The following is a 22,902-nucleotide window of genomic DNA, read 5'->3' as shown; positions in this document are numbered from 1 at the left end:
TGTTTTCTGTCACTTGTCGCTCTCTTTTATAATAAATTGTTTACATAACTGTTTGTCTTTCCAAACAGACATATTCTCCTGCTGTGTTAATGTAGTCAAAGTCTCTGAAAAGATCAAGCCAATCATGTTCAATCAAGGCCAACCACAATCATGGTCCTAAATGGTTCTCTATACATGAAAGTTATTAAGCTCATGGTTACATGCACAAAGTGCTGAATATAAACATTAATCTTGGATGCACTTGCCAGTGTAGACTCACAGTTGGTTTGTGGATGGATCGGCAGACTAGCTGCTGTCTGACATCTTACTCCCATCAAACAGAGTTGCTGTATCAGCAAATCCCACCTGCTTCCCATGGCTAGCTGCATGTCCCCTGCCAGCTTTGTTTATTAAACTAAAGCGCCGTTTGATTTTGTTATAAACACAGCATAATAAAACCAACCATGTGACTTTACTGCATTATTCTCGCAGCAGAAATATTGCCTGCTTTTGCTCTTAGGGAATGTATTCAAATACTAAGCGTGTGGTTAAAGATCTGGACTGGTTAGCAAAAGTTTGAGCCCCCCAGAGATTTATTTGTTTATTTAATTTTTTTTTTCTTTAGAGGTGTTTGTCTGAACATGTTTTTGAGTTCTTTACTGAAAGGTTGCAGGTTCGAAACCCAGAAACGAAAATTGAAGTTGAAATGGAAAAAAAAAAAAAAACTGTGTTTGTCTAAGAGTGTGTTTATACGTATGAGTGATTATGAAACGTCTGCATGTTTTTGAGAGTGTGTTCAGACACTGTATCACCACTGATACTGCTTTCGTCTAGCCATGCCTGAAAAGCAACATGAAAAGAGTGGGCACGTTTTAGTTGAAGTTCACTTTGTCAATTTAAAGTCACTTTGACGGCTTCATCGCTTGACAGATACGGGAATTCATCAAGGTAATTGGAGCGGAAAGATTCCCTTCTTTTGCTTGCCCAACAGAGCACAGTGATGTGCTTTTATCTGACACTCCCTGTAATTAAAGATAAGAACCTAAATATTAAAGCCATCCAGAGAAGCAAATCACATCCACAGCCAGCTCCTTCAAGCCATAGAATATATATATATATATATATATATATATATATAATATATGGATATATTTTAAGTCTCTTATATGCACCAAGGCTGCATTTAATCAAAAATACAGTAAAGGCAGCAATACTATTAAATTTAAATATTAAGGTATTTTTAAATGTAATGTGTTTTTTTTTTCAGACTCCAGTGTTTAGTGTCATTTTTGATTTATTAATGTTCAAAACAGTTGCTCTTTAATATTTTGGTGGAAACCTTGATACACTACTGTTCAGAAGTTCTTTTGAACTTTCTGTTAATCAAAGAATTCTGAAAAAAATTGTCATGGTGTCCATAAAATACTTTGCAGCAAAAACTGTTTTTAACATTTAATAACAGTTGTTGAGCATCAATGATAATTGATAATAACTGAGCACCAAATCAGCATAATATGGTGCTAACATGCTTCTACCATGCGTAACCAACCATATTTATACTTTATTACACTTTTTTTTTTTTTTCTTTTAAGTCTTTTATGGTTTTTTTAACCTCAAGTGCACAAACAGTGAATGTTTTAAGATTTTTGTCATTCAAAAAATAAATAAATAAATAAATAGACACTACTATATGATATGTTTTTCTAACATAAAAGGTCTTTAAAGTTGTATTTTGGGCCATTATGCTTTGACACAGTATCTGTCAAATGAACTAACGCGAAAATCACGATGGCTTAATCCCTTCATCAAGTCTGTTTTTGCTGAGTGTTTCAAAGCGAAGCGTGCACTTCGTTCAGGCGATCAGCTCGTGATCTGGTGTTTTCCACGTCTCAGAACGGCTGAGTTCACAGTGAATGCCGTGAACTTGTTTATTGCATTTGTTGAGTTTAGCGTGTGTTTTGAAATGCAGCAGCCCTCATTTATGCTTTATCACTGCAGATGATTTATTTTTGTCTATATCCTGAAGGTTTTTACAGAGGCATTTGTTCATATATAATTTGCTTGATTTTTTTTTTACATTTTATTCCCCAAAAAACTGTAAAACATATCATTTTCTGCCTGTTCTAAGTATTTTCTGAACTATGGAGTGACAAAATTAGATACCCAAAATTCCTTCTGTAAAAACATTTGACTTTAAAAAAAACTGTTGTCAAAAAAATTGAACAAGAATTTTGAAACTGACTTGATCCAGTGTTTAGATTTTTGTACTAGAAATTTATGCAAATTAGCGCATATTTCATTACATAATGCCTCATTTGCATATTAAAACCAGCTGAGTAAGTAAGGTGACTATTCGTTTTTTTACCCTATTTACCTGCAGTGTCTCGCCTTAAAGCAAAAATATTATACCTATAAAATATTATTTTTCATTTATTTTACATTGCAGTTGTTTTACACTGTTAAAAATAAAGGTGCTTTTAAAAGGTTCCTCAAGCGATGCCATAGAAGAACCATTTTTTGTTTCCATAAAGAAGAACCATTCAGTCAAAGGTTCTTTAAAGAACCATCTCTTTCTTACCCTTTTATAATCTGAAGAATCTTCTTTTGCCACAAAGAACCTTTTTTGAAACAGAAAGATTCTTCAGATGTTTAATAGAAAGTGTAATGTTGGATGCCCTGTATTTTAACTATATTTATTGTGTGAATGTGTATATGTATGTGAGCATTGTTTTTTTTAGAGGATGCACAAGCAAATTTCGTTGTATGGTACTACTGCACAATGACAATAAAAATCTACTACTACTACTACTACTATTACTAATGTTCTTTATGCAACCATTTAGACAAAAAAGGTTCTTCTATGGCATCATGAAGAATCTTTATTTTTAAGAGTGTACAATATATGGCTATTACTGTCATAGGAATAATAATAGTATAAAATTGTTGTTATTACTATTATATTCTAAATCTTCCTAAAACACCAGTGTGAATGTAATTTAAACTATCACAACTCAAAAGAGGGTTGAGCCCCCTTTAAAGTTCAGGTACAAGTCAATTCACTGTATTTGTTTCTTAGTTAAGAACATGGGTTGGAGCTCTTAATTTTATAACTCTAAAAGTGCATTAGATTGAGTAATTTAACTTTAAAATACATAAAATTTACATCATTTGTCTTTTTTTTAATTCTAAATAAATATTGTATCGTGGACTTTATATTGAGATAGTATCGTTAGATTTTGCTATCCTTACATCCCTACTATATGATTATGTAGAGAGCGTTTTGGATTGGATTTGAAGCAGAAGTAGCAATATAGTGATGTATACGGTTACTGTGGTATAAAATTACTCATACATCAAGATTTTAGTTGTACCGCCCACCGCTAATAGACACACTCATCAAGCTGAAATGTATAGCAGCCAAACTGATATTATCCATCTAACTCTCTGTAAGATCAGAACTGCTGCGCTTTTACCGGATCATGTTGGAGTTTATGCTTACATTGTGAAGAGCAAATTGAACCAAGGTTTGCAGATCCCCGATAAGCTCCTTTACCCATGAAAGCCAAGATCGGGGCACACAGGAGGAGTATTATATCATCCACAATGTCTGGGCCTGCCAAAGGGCTGGAGCATAATGAGATTGATCCTGATATGAAATAGCACCACGTCCAGTTTTTCTTCAAGCTTTGTAATCAGACTTTGGAAGAAGAGTAAAGGATAGAGGAGGGTTAGAAGGGAGTTTGGATTATGGAGTGAGAGAGAGAACTCTTAAAAGTAGTGTAAAAGACAAGAAGATGGATGATGAGGTTTTACAGGGGTTCAGGCTATGAAATGGCCTGAAACTGAATTTGCAATAATAATTCAAAGAGTATTTTCTTTTAGCACTTAACAGTAAACTTTATTGAAAGTTGACGTTATTGGCTATCTTTAGAGTCCTTACCTTCCTACTTCAATTAGGGAACACTTTGATGTAATAGACATATAAAAAATGTGATAGATTTCCAGGTGGATCATTATGGCGATTCTTCATAATTTAAAGAAAATGTAACATGAACACGGGTGGAGGTCGGAAAAAGCATCTAAATTCAGACGCAATCTGGACTATTTTGATTATGCAATTTAGTGGTGAAAAAAAGTCATTTGTCTTCTAAACGTTTAATTTTCAGAGCCATTGGCTCCCAAGGAATTAATTTTATCTGGTGTCCTGATTGTAGGAGAATAAAGTGATTGTCTGTTTATATAAGAGGGAATAAAAAGTTTTACCAACAAAGTAAAACCTGCAGAAGCAGTTAGATAAGAAAGCGAAATCAACAGAGATAGATTAAACATTTCACAGCCACATCTGTTAACGGAGTGATCTAAAGTAAGACATCCATTGATTCTAGACACCCTGCTGTTTATTTATTTATATTTTTATTTAACAGGTGGAGCTGGAGTTGGCATATCAATTACCACACGCACACCATTAATCTGAGAAGCACTGCAGCCACTACATGTTAGTCATTACACAAGTTCTTATGCAATGAAAGTTTTCAGAGAACAAAACTAGATGCCCATTTACACCCCACAAGATGGATGAAACGACTCATTTACATTTCCTCATTTTCATGAAAACAGTTTGGAGAGAACTTGCTAATGTCTACTCTAGGGCTGCCACTAACAGTTGTTTGGGCAATTTGTTGATCTGTCAATTATTTCTTTGATCAATTGGGTATTCCACGTTTTGCCCAATGCTTTCCCTCAGACGTGTTTCATGTAAAGACTACCTAATGGATGCTATACAATAATGTTACAAAATGAAGTAATTTTGAAAAGACTATAAATTTTACAGTAAGTTACACTACCAGTCAAAAGTTTTTTGAACAGTAAGATTTTTAAAATTTGTAAGTCTCTTCTGCTCACAAAGCTTGCATTTATTTGATCCAAAATACAGCAAAAACAGTAAAATTTGAAAATATTTTTACTTTTAAAAAAGCTGTTTTCTATTTGAAAATATTTAAAAATGTCATTTATTTCTGTGATTTCAAAGCTGATTTTTTAGCATCATTACTCCAGTCACATGATTCTTCAGAAATCATTCTAATATTCTGATTTGCTGCTCAAAAAATATTTATGTTGAAAACAACTTTCAACAACTTTTTCCCAGGTTTGATGAATAGAAAGTTCACAGTAACAGCATTTATATGAAATAGAAATCTTTTGTAACAATATAAATGTAATTTTTGATCATTTCAAGCATCCTTACTAAATAAAAATATTAATTTTCTCAAAAAAAGAAAAAGAAAAGTTGACTCCGTGCTTTTAATTGGTATAGTGTATAATGTTACAAAAGCTTTTTATTTCAGATAAATGCAGATTTTTGGATCTTTGTATTCCTCAAAGAATCTTGAAAAAAAATTACTAACCTGCTATTGATAATAATAATAAAAATAAATATTTCTTAAACAGCAAAACGGCATATTATAATAATTTCTGAAGGATCATGTGATGGTAAAGACTGGAGTGATGATGCTGAAAATGTAGATTTGATCACAGGAATAAATTACATTTAAAAAATATTTAAATAGAAAGCAGTTACTTTAAATAATAAAAATGCTTCACAATGTTACTGCTTTTGTTGTATTTTAGCACAACTAAATGCATGCTTGATGAGCAAAAGAGACTTCTTTTGAAAACATAAAAATTTTACTATTCAAAAACTTTGAACATAGTAGTGTATGATGATATTCAGTTAACACCGTAACGTGTTTATTTCCTTAAAGGAAAATAACTAAATAATTTATGTAATGACTACACTGAGTAGTTTGTGTTATTCAATTCAGTAGCACTCATCAATATTATAACAACTTTAAATATAACTTTCCTCATTGTTTATAGATGGGTCATTTATAAAAATATGTTGTTCCACTGGTGCTTGCATTTATACTACTATGAATGATGGGGTTTCACTTGCAAATTTAAAATGTAAACATTAATATTGGATTTTTTAATGTACTTTGCCTTTTAGGTTTCGGGTTAGTAAAATCGATGTTTAAAATTTAATACTTTAATCAAAATTTATATTTTTATTTATCAAGGATTAAATAATCAAATTGATCAAAAGTGTCAGTAATGAACAAATAATCTTGGGGAAAATGTATCGAAACATTTTTTTTTAACCAACTTTATTAAAAATAAACATACTAAATGATTGCTGAAGGATCGTGTAACACTAAAGACCGGAGTAATGACTTCTGAAAAGTTAGCTTTGCCATCACAAAAATAAATTAAAATGACAATATATTAAACTATATAAGTTATTTTAAATTGTAATAATATCTCACAGTATTACTGTTTTTAATGTATCTAATCAAATAAAAGCAGTCTTTTTTGCAACCCCAAACTTTTGAACAATAATTGTATTAATAATTTAATTTAATTATTTTATTTTAGTTACTGTTCATATAAAAATCATCACTTGTGTTTTATAGAATAAAAGGTTTCGTTTCATTTTTTCAAACCTATATTGAATGAATAACAAATATTTTAGTTCTTTGTTGATGGACATTCCTTTGTGCATAAAGTATAAAGTTATGTAAAGTAATGTTTACAGAATGTGATAGAACTTAATATTAACAGTAATATAATTATTCTGCATTTTTTCATTGGTGTAACCCTCTGGGGTCGACAAACATTTTTCCTGATAACCCCTAAAAGAACTTAGGATAGTACAGATAAGAGCAATACATCATTAGAATCTGTAAAGGGTCTACTTTTATTTGCATGCACTCATAATAGCAACACAATTTTGTGCTTTTGTAAAATAAAGAAAACCGGGTGCGCTTTCTGTCTTCTCGGTCTCCGCAAACTGCTCTCTGAAATGCGTAATAAAAATGAACCGAAACAGTGAATACTTGACACACAGACATGCAGATGCAGACATAAAAAAGTCATATGGAAAACAAATATTTTGTCTAACCAACAAGAGCCTGTGAATTCCTTTCTTCTTTTTCTTTATTAGCAAAAACAGAACCAAAGCATGCACATTACAACACTAAATGCTCCAAATTGGGTGCTCGACAAAAAATAATGAAAAACAAACAAAAGTCGGCACACCATAAACTCCAAAAAAATGCCAAACTATTTAAAATTGGACTTCACACAAGGTGACGTTTCAAGCTAACAGAGTCTTGGTCTGACAAAGAGCCTGTTAGCTCAAACCGTTATTTATTAATCAGAGAACATTATTTTTAAATCAATTGTTCCAACCATAGTCTGCTTTAACTGATGTTTTTGGCGGTGCGTATTGATGGACAGTGAAGATGTAAAGTCAGGTGTTGTGTCCTCCATCCTTGTGACACCATCTCACCAGTAGAGAGAGAGGTCCAAGGTGCTTTTTTTCCTTTCCCTTTTCCCATGTGAAAGAAATGAAAGAGGGATGAAATGGGGTTGTGCTCTCTCTGGAAAGGCGACATGTTGAAATGTTTCATTTAGCCTTTGACCCTACCACAAACCCTTTTGGAAAAAGTGTGCCTGTGTGTTTGTAACCGCACAGATTTGATCTTCAGTCACACTAGTTTGGTCAAAATGGAATGGGGTCTTACTCCTCTTTCCTTATTGCATTTCTCCTCATCGTTTCTTGCGTGTGTGTGCTCTCTAAGCATGTGTGGACCCATTCCATGCCAATGCGAAAATGCCCTCATTCACTAGGGAATTCTAAAGCCATGATCAGGCTCTTTTCATTCCCTCCGTTCATGCCTCGGAAACAAAAGAGAAGGGAAATGGCCTCCGGTTCTCAAGCACCACTCTTTCATCACCGCTAGTCTTCAGTGGCCTTCATTTTCTAAATTTAGATACTTCATGATCAGGATCCATCACCAAAATTGAGACCATCGTAAAACATCTGGAAAAACTTATACAAAACTCCAACAAATGCTCCCATAAAAGGGGTCCTTCATTGATATTCAATGTAGATCTCTTCCCACTGTCCCGGCAAACTCTCGCACCAGGTTCGTTCTACATCTGCTGCATATTCATGAGGCCACATTCTGATACCACCACCACCACGAATCACATTTTGAGTCGTGTCTTGTGGAGCTGAGGTGATGATTATGTATTGGATGTGTGTGCGGCATTGGGGAGCGATGGATGCCATGCTAAGAGTGTGTGTGGAGGGTTAAAAAAGCAGACGGTAAGTGTTGTGAATAGAGAGAGAGATTAATGAGACAGACTCGGTCTCGTTCGATGACAGCGGGGATACAGATGTCCCAGCGCAGTATGTGGCCTCTGAACAAAACTACTAGAGCTACAGAGAGAGAGAGAGAAAGACAGGAAAGAGGAGTTATTTAGCAAAGAAATAAAGTTAGAGAAGCAGAGAGGGGAAATGGTTACATTTAAAGGAGTTTTTTCGGTAATGCAGGAGAATGAATCTCACAGAAATAGTCAATAAATGACCAGGTCAAATTGGACTCTTAATTTATTTGACTTTAACTTTATTTAATTGTTATTTTAAAATGTGAATTAGCCAACAATGACTGAATTGTTTCCTTTTTTATTTCCACATGAAGTAGCATCTTCTTTGTGTATTCGCCTAGTGTTTATGCTACTGTGCATTGAACACCTCAGCCTTTTTTTTTATATATATATAATTTTTAAAGGTAATTTATGACCCTTGCTGGCAAAATGAGTCGGAATGAGCAAATTTTCAAAAAATATTTTTATTTTCATATTCTCTATTAAAATACCTTCAAAATGATATGTGACCCTGGACCACAAAACCAGTCTTAAGTAGCATGGATGTATTTGTAGCAATAGCCAAAAATACATAGTATTCATCAAAATTATCGCCAAAAATCATTAGGATATTGAATAAAATTAATGTTCCATGAAGATATTTAGTAATTTTTCTACCGTAAATATATCAAAACTTATTTTTTGATTAGTAATATGCATAGCTAAGAGCTTAATTCGGACAGCTTTAAAGAGGATATTCTCAATATTTAGATTTTTTTGCACCCTCAGATTTCAGATTTTCAAATTGTTGCATCACAGTCGAATATTGTCCTATTCTAACAAACAATACATTTATGGAAAACTATTTATTCAGCAATCAGGTGATGTATAAATCTCAATTGCAAAAAATTTACCCTTATGACTGTGGTCCTGGGTCACATATATGACTGAGCTACAGCTATTTGAAGGCGATAGAGCCAGCAGAGTTTTTATTTTAATTTTTTTCGAAAAATAAAAAAATTAAAGTTTTCGTAAGATTCCAAAGCAAAATCACCAAGCAACATTGCATATTTTTCTCCAGTTCTTTTCTTAATAATAATTAGTATATTATTAATCACAATATAGTTTTTATTTTATTTTTGTTATTAAAAAATAAAAACAAAGATGCAAATAAACAGTAGTTTAATCAAGAGCAGTGAGTGATTCCATCTTTTAATGTTTGATTAACATTGAGACAAATTTATATTAAGACTTAAGTTCATGTAAGACATAACAGATTATGTTTGTGTGAATCTCGCCAATACATATTTTGTAATAATGTACTTTATAGGAAGATTGGATCTTATGCACGTGCTTTGCAAATGTCAGTCAGCGTTTTAGTCAAATGTTTCATTTTCATCAGCATGGGTTTAAAAATCATATGTGATACGATCTGGGAAAACTCTTCGGATGTCGCGCTGAGACATTTTCAGGAATTTTTTGTCAAAATTAGGTTTTCATTCAGTAATATAATTATTCTGCATTTTTTTCATTGTAATGCGTTTTCACTGGTTTAACCCTCTGGGGTCGACATACACGCTGGCACGTTTTGTGGCATTTTTCCTGATAACCACAAAAGGAACTTGAAGTACTTTGTAATTTTTGATAGTACAGATAAGAGCAATACATCATTAGAATCGGTAAAGAGTCTACTTTTATTTGCATGCACTCATAATAACAACAACATTTTGTGCTTTTGTAAAATAAAGAAAACAAACAGGGTGCGCTTTCTGTCTTCTCTGTCTCCAAGAACTGCTCTTTGAAATGCGTAACAAAAATGAACCAAAACAGTGAATACTTGACACACAGACATGCAGATGCAGACATAAAAAGTCAGGTCGAAAACAAATATTTTGTGTAACCAACGAGGGCCTGTGAATTTATTTCTTCTTTTTTCTTTATTAGCAAAAACAGAACCAAAGCATGCACATCACAACACTAAATGCTCCAAAAATGCAAAGCTTTTTCACACAAGGTGACGTTTTAAGCTTAACAGACTCTTGGTCTGAGCCTATTAGCTCGAAATGTTCTTTGTTTATTATAAATCAGAGATCATTATGTCATTTTAAATCATCTATAACATCTTGTCTATCATCTCTGAAAATATATTGGCAAAATTAACTTGAGTGCAGAAAAATAGTGATTTATTGCAGCAAGTTATAAGAACATGCTGCAGGGGTGCTTTCTCTGGACACCACAAAAACAGTTAACATATCAAAATAAACCATGTATCATATATACTAAAGGTGTATTAATGCACATTCCCCACCAGTCCTGTGTAAACTACGGTACGCAAAGTTTTATTTATTCATTTATTTTTAATATTGTAAGATTTCAGAGTGCAACAACGTAGTCTGAAGTAGCTGCTCACTTAAGCAATCTTACTTGTTTCAATCTGCTCAATCTTGGTAATGTCAGTGCCTTAAACGATTTCACATCCAGAGATGAAGGATCGGATGATGAAGTTACTAAAGACAAGGAGTCCAATGACAGTCTGTTATATAAAAAGTTGCGTTGCACTCGCTTTTCTAAATATAAACTACAAGGTACACTATTCGTGGTATCTAAACATAAAAGAGGTGATCAAAAGTTCAGAGACTATGCCCATGAAAAAACAACGGAAAACAGACATTTGTTGCGCTTTGCAAAAGTAGACCTACAATGTATGGCGAGAAGCTGTAGCAGTTGTCCAGAAGTGAGCAGAGAAAAAGGTACTCCTCTCAGAAACCGTATAAATAAAGATAATTTTAGATGTTTAATGACTATTTGGAGGATTGTGATCGCTAGAGTTTGACTGAAACTGACATTTTTCACTTCATTTGCCTGTAGCTCAAATTAGACTGTGCGCATTCTGACTCATTTTGCCAGCACAGGTCACATTTTTTTGTCCTTGTTTTGGATTTTTACCCACTTTGTGGCACTTGATGAGTTCCCAGTCAAAACTGACAGCATACACAATTGCGTATAATAACCAAATATTGGATTCAATGCTTTTATCAACTTGTTTTCTTTCAATTAGCATAGGTTTTGCATTTCTATTTGAAACTGACTGGTCACAGGCCTCGTTGATCTGAGCTTATTCACCTTAGTTTTTGAGTGAACACTGACAAAATAATCCACACATAAGTTTTTTTTTTTACTTTTACTCAAAAAGTGAGAAATATAACCTCAGATCAATGAGACCTATGACCAGTCAGTTTCAAAAAGAATGACAAAATCTGTGCTAATTCAAAGAAAGCTACATGACAAAAAGACAGAATCCAAGATAATATACTATAATGAGATATTTACAAGTTTTTAAAAAACTGACCAGAGACACCAAATTAGGTACAGGATTTTCAGCACAGCACAAGGTTTAAAGGGATAGTTCACCCAAAAAGGAAAATTCATTAATTACTGTCATTAATTACTCACCCTGATGTCATTCCAAACAAAAATGAAAATATTTTAGATGAAATCCGAAAGCTCTCTGACCCTGCATAGACAACAATTCGCAACAGTCACGTTCAAGGCCCAGAAAGGTACAAAAAGTATTCTCGTAAACTAATTGCCTTACTGTCTTTCTACCTTTCTAGGCCTTAAATTTGTCAGTTAAATTGCCCTCTATGCAGCTTTTGGATTTCCTCAAAAATACCTTTATTTATTATTTTGATTTTAAGGGATGAGTTTTCATCCCTTCGATTTCTTATGTTGTAAATTAAATTTGTTGGACCCCAAAAGACCGATGGACACGTTATTGCCGAAGTTTCTCCAGCAAGCTCTATTTTTTTTGTCAGTGGTTGTGAAAGTGAATGTCCTTTACCTGCTGAACAGGATCATGGGTAATGTCTTATATCAGAGTCAGGTGTAGGTAGTGACAGTTAAAGATTATTTCTCTCAGCTTCTCAGTCTGCACCCCACATTGTCTCCTCCTTATCTCACTCCAGCAGTCCGTCTTGACAGCGCTTATAGAAGAAGTCACAGTAGCAACAATTAGCCTTGCTGTAATCCCGTAGCTTGTCTGGTCCTGTGGCAACACCACCTGTCAGGACACAAGGCCTTTATTGTGGCGTGAGTGGCTTTTTCTAAATGTCCTGTGTCAGAATGCCGACAGAGTGTTGGAAAATTTTCTCCGCAGGTTTGTGTTCTTAGAACTCAGTCGGCTAAAAAAAGCTCTTTGAAAAGGAGCATGCTCAGTTCTCAGAAATTGTTTGCGATATGTCTGTCAGAGTATGTGTGTCCTTGGATTGCTGTCTGTTATTGGTGTCCAAGGTGAGAAACTATTGTTCAAGATCTCTTGAAGAGTTTTATAAGGGTAAAGAACTGGTGATATCATTTCAGGTCAGGTTTACAAAGGATATTGTAGTATTTTTATTCATTCGTTTGATACTGTTATTCAAAGTGCACTGATTGACGCTTTTAATGACTTCCATTTGATTATAATTTTATTGTATTGTTTTGTTATATATATATATATATATATATATATATATATATATATATATATATATATATATATTTTTTTAGGTTTTTAAAGGAAGTCTGTTATGCTTATCAAGGCAGCATTTATTATATCAAAAATACAAAAAAATGTCATAATATGAAATATTATTACAATTTAGAATAATTGTTTTCTATTTTAATATACTTCAAAAATATATAATAATTTTAGAAATATTTTCTGACACTTTATCAATTTAACACCTTGCTGAATAAAAGTATTAATTTCTTTTTGAAAAGGAAAGATAAAAAATACTGTCCAAAACTTTTAAACAGCAGTGTAGTAGTCTGACAGGTTCCTTAAAAATTAAATTAAATTAAATTAAATTAAATTAAATTAAATTAAATTAAATTAAATTAAATTAAATTAAAAAAAATGTATTAAAAATTCTTCTTTGCATCACAGGAATAAATCATAATATCATATCTTCAGGGGTGAAAATTTTCCACCAAGAGCTGCCCGCTTTTATCATAGTAAACCAAAATGTAAAGCAACCAACCTCCGTTTTGAAAGAGTGCCTTGAGTTTTGATGTAGCTTCAGAATAATTTGCACTGATTTCTGAGAGAACTTTCTGCCATGTTTTAGCAAAGTGCAACAAGTCCTCTTGCAGTATTTCTCTTTATTTTACACCATCCATTCGTGCTTTGTGATTTAACGAGATGCCCAGTACCTCCAGATGAAAACGGCCCCACAGCATGGTGCTGCCACCATAATACTTCACTGTGGGTATGGTGTTTTTTTTTTTTTTTTGGAGTTGTGGGCAGTGAAAGATCTGCAGCACATCACTTTGAATTTCAGATAAAAAGTATATTTCTGGATTCCTCAATTCTCTCTGAAATATGTGCTTGCAAGGATCCCAACTATAAAGTTTTACTCATAATCAATCCAAAAATATGCCTCAGAAGAGTCTTTTCAGAAGAATACAGTCTGTACTTTACAGAATCCTATTCTCCTCCAGACACATAAGCAAACAATGCTGAGGATAGACAGTGTGCTTTGTCTCCTTCAGCAAGGCCCACCTTAGGGACGAGCTGTCAACAACATCCGTCACATTACCTAAACAAAGCACCTGCTGAAGGTGAGCTGGAAAAAGCCAGACAGGAGATGATTAAAATAAAAGCTCTCAATGGTGAGATTTATTCTTTAGACACCTACTAGACACCGTTGGCTATTTCTGTTCTGGGAAACATAGATGTGCTACTTGTTTCTTGTTGTAGAGTTTTTGGTCAAGGGAAAGAAAAGCAGGAAGAAGAGAATGAAGGAAGGAATGAAAGCAGATTAGAGGAATTGAACATGAGGACAAGGGCTCTGTTTCATTCTGCGTAGCTTGGACAGCATTCCTCTCTTTTCCTCTACGCTCGACTGATCCCTCACATCGTGGTCAGTACAGCAAACCATTAATGCTGGTCTGATTGACAGCTAAACTGACAGCTGAGCTGTTTGGACATTGTGGGTGGAAACACCTTTTTTCCTAATTTTCCTAAAGAAGACTGACAAGCTCACAAAAGAGACAGGACGGGAAATGACACATTCAGATCAGTATGTGTGTGCTCAGCACAAGCAGTATTTGTGCTGAAATACTTTTTTTAAATCAGCATTTCCATTTGGGATCCATATATTTGTTGAAACCCGGATTATCCCCCATTTATATCTACCTGATCTCATGCTAAAAACATACCTGTGGAGATATTTTCGCAAGACGCAAAAAAACGTACCAATAAGTGCATATCACTGCACATTCCAACAGAAATTAACACTAGAGGCGGTAACAGAGCGAGCACTTGTAAATGTTTTCGTACACAGTTGTGATTACAGCTCCATGTGTTTTGCTTTCCAGACATAAAAAGATGCTCGGTAGCTCAGCCGTCACGGAATTGGATTTACGATGTGTTTCCACTGGCATGTAGCGAACTCAGTGGAGTGAGTCTTTTCAATCCATTCCTATGGAAGTTGAGCTTAAACAATTACACAGTGCATTATGGGATTGAAAGGGGTGTGGAGAATGCGTTAAAAGTGGCTGAGAGCGTCAACAAGTTTGGGCATTTCTCGACTATGCAAATCTCAAGCGAAAAAACGCAGGGCGACAACCAAACACTGAAAAATAGGCCAGGCAATATTTTGACATATGTTGCTAAGTGTTTGCTAAACTGGTGGATTGCTGAGCTGAAATCACTTATTTAGGGCTGTCTCTATAGGCTACGTTTCATCAATTTGTATTTTAGGTTGTACCTAGATAGCGCCAATAAAGTGTTCAGTTTGCGAATCACCTTTAAAAGAAAAAGATGAAATGCAAACAGGGTATAAACATTGTTTTTTAGAGGCATGCTCTGCCCTAAATTTGACACGGCCCAGAGCATTGGCTTGTAGCGTTGCCAGCGGCACCGAGGGCAGATTTGACGCTGTAGTGGAAATGCACTGGTGAGCATTTTCAATTAATTCCTATGAAAGTTGAGCTTAAACACTCGCTCTGTGCATTATGGGATTGAAACCGGGCTGGAGAAAGCATTGAGAGTGGCCGAGAGTGGCAAAAAGGTTGGGCATTCCTCGACTTTATGCAAATCTTGAGCGAAAATTTCCGGGCAACAACCAATCGTTGTGAAAAGTAGGCAAGGCTATTTTGGATTTTGATGTATGTTTCTGAGTGTTTGCCAAACTGGTGGAGCTGAAATCCCTGGTCTTTGAAGTAATTTTGACATGCCCCAAAGCATTGGCTTGTAGCGTTTCCAGCGGCACTGAGCGCTAGGGCTGTCAAAAAAAATGTGAATTTCGAATATTTATTGAATTTAAAATAAAAACCCAGATTCTAATGCAGAAACGTTGGATTCAAATTTTATGAGGCAGCCTTATCAGTGGTGCACGAGATGCGTTGACAATGTATTTTTCGTTGCGTTATGATGTTTCAATTAGCCTATCCATTAAAAGCCACTAAATGTAGTCTTGCATGTGTAGACTGACAGCTGAAGGTCTGGAATTCATGGCAGCTTTCATTGGCCAAGGCCTGCCCATAAGGCCGTTTGACCAACATGTCAAACAACCAATCACAGTTCGTTTCGTTCAGCGTCACGTTTCGGGGCATGGAAATGTCCCCACAACAACAGGCTGGTGTGCAACAAGTCAGCCATTGAAATAACCAGCATTGAAATTTGAAGAAGAAGAGGGAGAACAAGCAGTAAGTCAGTAATTTGTTCGCGAACATTGCAAAAGTGTATAACAACAATGCCGTCTGCAAAAGCACCTCTTAGCAAAACACCAAGTAAAACAGTCTGCGCTTTGTTTCCCAGCGGACCGAAAATAAATGCTACACTCGCGTCTCCCGGAAATCCGATCAAATTCAACTAATCAGATGACGACTTCGACATTCCTGAAGTGTTTCCAGTTAAGTGTACCATATGCATCAGACGTTTAGCCAACGTTCCGTGGGTGTGACGTCTGAGGCTGAGACTACACTATATGTGACGCTGCTGTGGAGAACATCTTGTTTACGCAAAACTGAAACAAAGCCGGTCACACAGAATGGATTATTTCGCACATTTTCTAGAGGGACGTCTATCATCGTTACACTTGTGCCTTGCACAAGAGAGACACATGCATGTAAAATAATGCAAGTTCAACTTTAAAAAAACATCTCAATAGTTTTTTCCCCATCACTGAATCTCATATGTTTTATGAAAAAAATGCTTTGTGTGTTTGGCTTTCATACGTACATGCATGATGCTGATTTTTAAACATGAGGTACTTTTTTTTTTTTTTTTTTTTTTTTTTTTTTCTCTCGCAGATGTTATTTTATTTTTATTTTGAATGAACATGCATTAGTAATATTTTGCTCAATGTGCCCTCTTGTGGCCTTAGGAGAGAAGCCTAAAGCCTTTTTTACCCCAACTGAAATTATGCATTTTAAATTTGAATATAATTTTAATTTTCATAATATTTAAGTACAAAATTCAAATTTAGATTTTCAGCCATTTTGACAGAGTACAGATTTGTGGAATCCTTGGGTACAGAATCCCTGGGTACGAATCCCGTGAAAAACATGACTCATGATGAAAGAGCTAAAAGATGAGAGATTAAAAAAAAAAAAAAAACCTAAACCGGTTTGCTTGCAGTTATGTTTTAACGTCACATTCGCTTTAGCATTAGAGTTATAGCGTCTCCAAAATTGAGCTTTAATGCTTGCATTATGGGATCGAAAGCAGTGCAAGGAATGCATTGAGAGCGGCTGCGAGCATCAAAAAGGGTGGGCATTAATTGACGTCAAGCAAATCTTGAGCAAAAAAACGTCGGATGACAACCAATTGCTGTAAAAAGTAGGCAAGGCAAGATTTTGACGTATGTTTCAGAGTGTTTGCTAAACTGGTGGATTGCTGTGATGACATGTACAAAAACAACGTCACATGAAATGTACCATATGTACTGTACGTTCATCTATTCCAGGGGAAAAAAACAAACACTCTTTTAGTGCCACTCAATGGACATTTCACTTCGAATGTTACAAAATGTATGTTGTGAATAATTTCCCACACATTTTCGTCATGAGATTAGGTTGATTTATATAGGGCCTAGGTCTTTTCCTGGACTTTTCCTAACCAAAAACACCCATTTCAACTCATTGGCTCATTGGTCAGATAACGGAGACATCCAAAATGTGTACTTTTGGTGTCTCTCCGAGAACAGGGTTGAGAAATACTGATCTGGGTCAGGGGTGTTCAGTCCTGCTCCTCAAGGGCCAATTCCCTGCAGAGTTGTGCTCCAACCTACACACTTTCTTAAAAGTTTCTAGACAGTAATTCTGAAGACCGTAGCAGATTCAGGTGTGTTGATTTAGAAGTAGAACTCTGCAGGATAGTCTGCTTTTGTTACCACTATTTTTTTTTTTTTTTGGCTTAATAATAATAATTAATAATTCGTTACATTTATATAGCGCTTTTCTAGACACTCAAAGCGCTTTACAGTGTCAGGGGTATCTCCTCATCCACCACCAGTGTGCAGCATCCACCTGGATGATGCGACGGCAGCCATAGTGCGCCAGAACGCCCACCACACACCAGCTTACTGGTGGAGAGGAGACAGAGTGATGAAGCCAATCAGAATACGGGGATTCTGATACAGGGGCCAATGGGCAAATTTGGCCAGGATGCCGAGGTCACACCTCTACTCTTTTCGAAAGACATCCTGGGATTATTTTAATGACCACAGAGAGTCAGGACCTCGGTTTAACGTCTCATCCGAAGGACGGTGCTTTTTGGCAGTATAGTGTCCCCGTCACTATACTGGGGTGCTAGGACACACACAGACCTCAGGATGAGCACCCCCTGCTGGCCTCACTAGCACCTCTTCCAGCAGCAACCTATTTTCCCCAGGAGGTCTCCCATCCAGGTACTGACCAAGCTCAACCCTGCTTAGCTTCAGTGGGCGACCAGTCTTGGGCTACAGGGTGATATGGCTGCTGCATCACTGGGGCTTGTGTCACAGCCTTTAAAGTATATTTCTCTATTTGTTTTACAAGTTATATTTTCCCACACAAGCATTCTATCACCCCTCCCTTTCCCTCACACCATGACTTGCGTTACTTTGTAGCAAATTCCAGCAAAACAGAAAAGGGCACAAGAAGAGGTTGAACTGCATGGATAAGCTTGAAAAGAAGCTCACTTTTTTGCCTGCTTCCTTTCCAATGCTAACAAACATCTATCTTGTCAAGCCTGGGGTGACCTCCGCACAATGTTTCAATTTGGGCTCGCTGACAGAGCCATCACTTGCTTCTTTTCTGTCAGTCTCGTCCAGTCCGCAACAAATACAGCTAAATAATGCAACGTGCCCTTGAGTTTACATGCACTCGCAAACTCTGATCATCCTTTTAAACAAACGAGTGCCCAGAGCCAAAACATCTGACATATTGTCAACTTTGGCAGGGAAAAAAACGCAACTGAAATATATAAAAGGACAAATTGCTGATGAAAAGAGAGTGAGAAGATGAGAACGAGAGAGAAACAGGGCGTTGGGGCTGTGTTAGAATAAGGTGATAGTTTGTCTCTTCTGTCAGTGCTAAAGTGTGAAAATTTTACTGGTTCATTTGAGACTTAAATCAGAGTATTTAATTACTAATGAAAATAGTTTTTTGGGTACACAATCTTGAGCCTTAACACTTTCAGCACTTAATAAACATTACATTAAAATAGCATTACCTTCTGTATGGTTGCAACAATTTAATTACAAAGTGCATGTTGTTCATTAGTGTTACTTGGTACTTGCGATTTAATTTCACCGTTACGTGGAACGTGTGTAATATGTAATATTGTTTGTTATTGTGAACAACTTCATGGAATGTGATGAAAACATTAAATAACCTAAATGAGCTTTGATCAATTTAATTTTTTTGAATTTCACTTCTGTGTGCAAGGATGAAAACAGAGCGTTATGAAGGAGAGAAGTAAAGAGTGTCACACCTGTTCTCTGACCTTGTTCTTAATATAATGATGGAAGGAAGTAGAAATTGAGGTCCACTTTTATTTGGGATGCCCTTAATATTATCTCTTGCTTACTTTCTGGCTTCACATTTAGTCTAGACTCTCAAAAATAAAGGTTCCAAAATGGTGTGTTTGCAGTGATGCCATAAAAGAACTGTTTTTGGTTCCCCAAAGAACCTTTTAGTTCTTAAAGTAACCTTTTTTGACTATAAGGAAACCTTTTCTACATTTGAAAGATTCCATAAATGTTTAAGGTTCTTCATGGAACCATTGATGCCAATAAAGAACCTTTATTTTTGATCAATTTTAATGTTCAAAAGACTTCAGTACTGGAGAAATAAAATGATTATTCAAATCATGCATGGCAACTTGCAAAAGTCTAATAAAAGCTAAAAAAGCTTTTTAAATTAGACTTTTCTGCTCATTAAGGCTGCGTTTATTTGATTAAAAATACATAAAACTGTAATATTGTAAAACATTAATGCAATTTAAAATAGTGGTTTTCTATTTTAATATACTTTAAGATATAAGTTATTCCTGTGATGCAAAGCATCATTACTCCAGTATTTAGATGATCCTTCAGAATACAATCTAATATGCAGATTTTTTTATTTTTTTTAATCAGTGTTGGAAATGTGTCGGAACCTGTGATACTTTTTTCAGAATTCTTTGATAAATAAATTGTTAAAAAGAACAGCATTTATTTAAAATAGAAAACTTTTGTAACAATAAACGCCTCGTTCAAAGTTTGGGATCAGTATTTTTTTCTTTCTTTCTCTCTTTGAAAGGAATTAATACTTTTATTCAGCAAGGATGTGTTAAATTAATAAAAACTGATAGTTAAAGACTTTCTATTTTGAATAAATGCTGTTCTTTTTAAAAAAAAATTCCATCAAAGAATCCGGAAATAAGTATCACAGATTCCAAAAAAAAAATTATGCAGCACTATTTCCAACATTGATAATAAAAGCAATAATTCAATATTAGAATGATTTCGGAAGGATTATGTAACACTGAAGACTGGAGTAATGGCTGATGAAAATTTAGCTTTGCATCACAGAAATAAGTTATATTTTAAAGTATATAAAAATGAAATTGCAATAATATTTCATAATATTACTTTTTGTTCTGTATTTTTGATCAAATAAATGGAACTTGAAAAAGAAAAAAAACATAAAATCTTACTGATCACAAACTTTTGAGCGGCAGTGTAGCTTTTAGTAATTGTAGTATTTCAATGTATTTTATTCCTGTTACTTGCCAAGGCACCATTTCTAATATTTAATTTTAATATGAAGTTTTACTTGTAATTAGCAATAACAGCACTGCAACAAACTATTAAAAATCAACTGAATATCAAACCTCATGTGTGAAGTGCTATTTGTTTGGTGCCTGAGCTGTTAGAAATGGTTAACTGTCCTAATATAAACCACTAGACGATTCCTGCCCTGACAATGTATTGAACTCATAGGATGCTGCCTGGTATTTCCTTTAGCCACAACAGTTTTTTTGTTTTTTCGTCAGCAAGCAATCTTTATGGTGACATTTACAGAATGTCTTTTTCAGACTGTAAACAAAAAGAAATTGGATGTTGCCTTTTGCAGTTACAGATGAGTTCAGCTTCTTAACCTGACCTGAAGTCACTATTGATACTTTTTTTTGTTACTGTTAGTTTGTTTTATGAAGAACAAGTTGCTTATGATGGCTAATGTTTTTTTTTTTTTTTTTTTTTTTCAGTGTTGTTTTCTTAGAGGTTAGGGTTGTGTTTGCAAAAAACCCTAATGTCGGATCCTACACTAGTCTCTTTTTTAATATCCCTATCTGTTTCTTATTTCTTATAGAACATGCTGGCAGAAAAGGTGGAGCAAATGATGGAGTGGAGTTCCCGGCGTTCCGTGATCCGTATGAACGGGGATAAGTTCCGCCGCTTCGTCAAGGCTCCACCCCGGAACTATTCCGTCATTGTGATGTTCACCGCACTGCAACCCCAGAGACAATGTTCTGTCTGCAGGTGAGACAAGCACATTTATCTTTTAGTGTCTGTCCACAAGTATAATACTGTATTTACTGAGGTAAAACGATAATAACAGGTGTAAACAGTCATGGATAAAGATTTGATCTGCCCTAGAGCACCACTGGAAAACCTTCTACATCTGTCTGTTCCTGAGCAGCCCCCACCCCAGACATTGTTCCCATCTATTTATCCCACGACAGCTACTTAGCCTCCATCCGCTCACCTCACATCCATCTCTCCCCTCATTATCCTTCAATCGTCGGGTAAAATGACTCCGTGCTCTTACAGTCGTGTTTCTCAGCTGAATATCAAGTCTCAGAGAGTGAACCACTCCCACTAGTCCTACTCAGAATTCTCAGACTTCATCTACCAGCTTCATTGAATAAAGATAACGGACTGGAACAGTCATGTGTGCTACCAAAATAGAGGAAGTTAATTTAAAGCAGATCGACCTTTAAACGCCCAGTCACCCTATCGCGACGATGTGACCCCTAATGCTTTTTTAATTATCTGCTGTCTACTCAAATCGCATGTTTATGTATATTCTCGTTTCTTCCTCCTTATTTGCCCTCAATCTTTCTCTCTGTCTTTTTTACACCCAATTAATTGTTTTTTTTTTTCTACATACATCATGTTGTTCTGAATACTGTAGCTGTGGGTAACAAGGGTGACTGTTTGACTAGAAGTTGACTAGTTTTCTATATCTTTAGTGGTTAGATGGTTTTCATGGTAAAACCCTCTTTGAAATGTTGTCTTTTTAAATTTATATAGCAATGTCACTAAAGCCATATTAATTCTGACAGATTTCTTTAACCATAGTGTCCTGCCTTGTGCCTTTTTTGAGCACCCTGGTAAAACAAAACTTAAAAATGCATCTCAAGACCCCTGACATCAGTGTTGTTTTTTAGGGGTTCAAGCATGTAGCACTGAAACCCTATTGTTATTGTTAAAATGGTCACAGATCAACAATCTCCACGTAAAACTGATTGTGCAGACCAAACTTTAAGTCATAGAGACTCGAATGTTGGAGTGATGGGAGTGCTCACACCACCGACAATGTCACCAAGGCTCGCCCCAATCTCCCTGACAGGGGCACTACAACAATCCAAAGTACGAAATCGCTTATAACTCCTAAACTCCTAAACTCCAGATTTGATCGTGAGCCCGGCGAAATTTTCGGGTATTTTGGATTTTTTGCAAAACCTACTTCTGCAAACTAGTCCTAGGTTTTTTGCCTGATCAGAACCAATTCAATGCAGAGAGATTCTCTGGAGAGCAAGTACCAATAATTATCAAAAAAATTCTAACTTTCGACTCACCATCGCAAAGGGACACCAAATCGTTTGAAAGGGGCAGGGCCACTTTTAGTAAAATGCATATAACAACTGAATGGAAAGAGATATCTTCACCATACTCAGGACACTTATCTAAGAGCTCAGTCTGAGGTTGCAGAACAAAAAATGTGGAGCTTGGCCACTTGGTGGCACTATACGAGGGAAAAAAAAACATAAAAATGGCTATACCTACGCAATTGTTCTGTCAACATGAAAATCGCTGTGCACGGTCTTGGTCCAAAGTGCCACAAGTGTCTAGATGGCCGCCATTGTCTGATGAAGTTTAAGCACCTATTAGACATGGTTAACGAAGGCCGATCGGAACAAAGCTCGGTGGGCCTGTTTAACTCACAGCCCCAAAGGTTTGTAAGAAATTTGAAAGA

The 22,902-nt window shown here is 35.4% G+C and overlaps 1 protein-coding gene across 1 annotated transcript in view; it reads left to right on the top strand.

Moving 5' to 3' along the window:
- tusc3 (tumor suppressor candidate 3) overlaps positions 1–22,902 on the top strand; it is a 142,253-nt gene that overhangs the window by 46,804 nt on the left and 72,547 nt on the right. Inside the window, exon 2 of the mRNA XM_073842762.1 lies at positions 21,013–21,182. Coding sequence (XP_073698863.1) covers positions 21,013–21,182 — 170 coding nt within the window. The remainder of the gene's footprint in view (positions 1–21,012; positions 21,183–22,902) is intronic.

Source organism: Garra rufa, chromosome 6 (assembly GCF_049309525.1).
Source record: "Garra rufa chromosome 6, GarRuf1.0, whole genome shotgun sequence".
Classification (NCBI taxonomy): Eukaryota; Metazoa; Chordata; class Actinopteri; order Cypriniformes; family Cyprinidae; genus Garra; species Garra rufa.
Note: the sequence above shows the minus strand (reverse complement) of the source record. Positions and strands in the feature narration are given on the sequence as shown.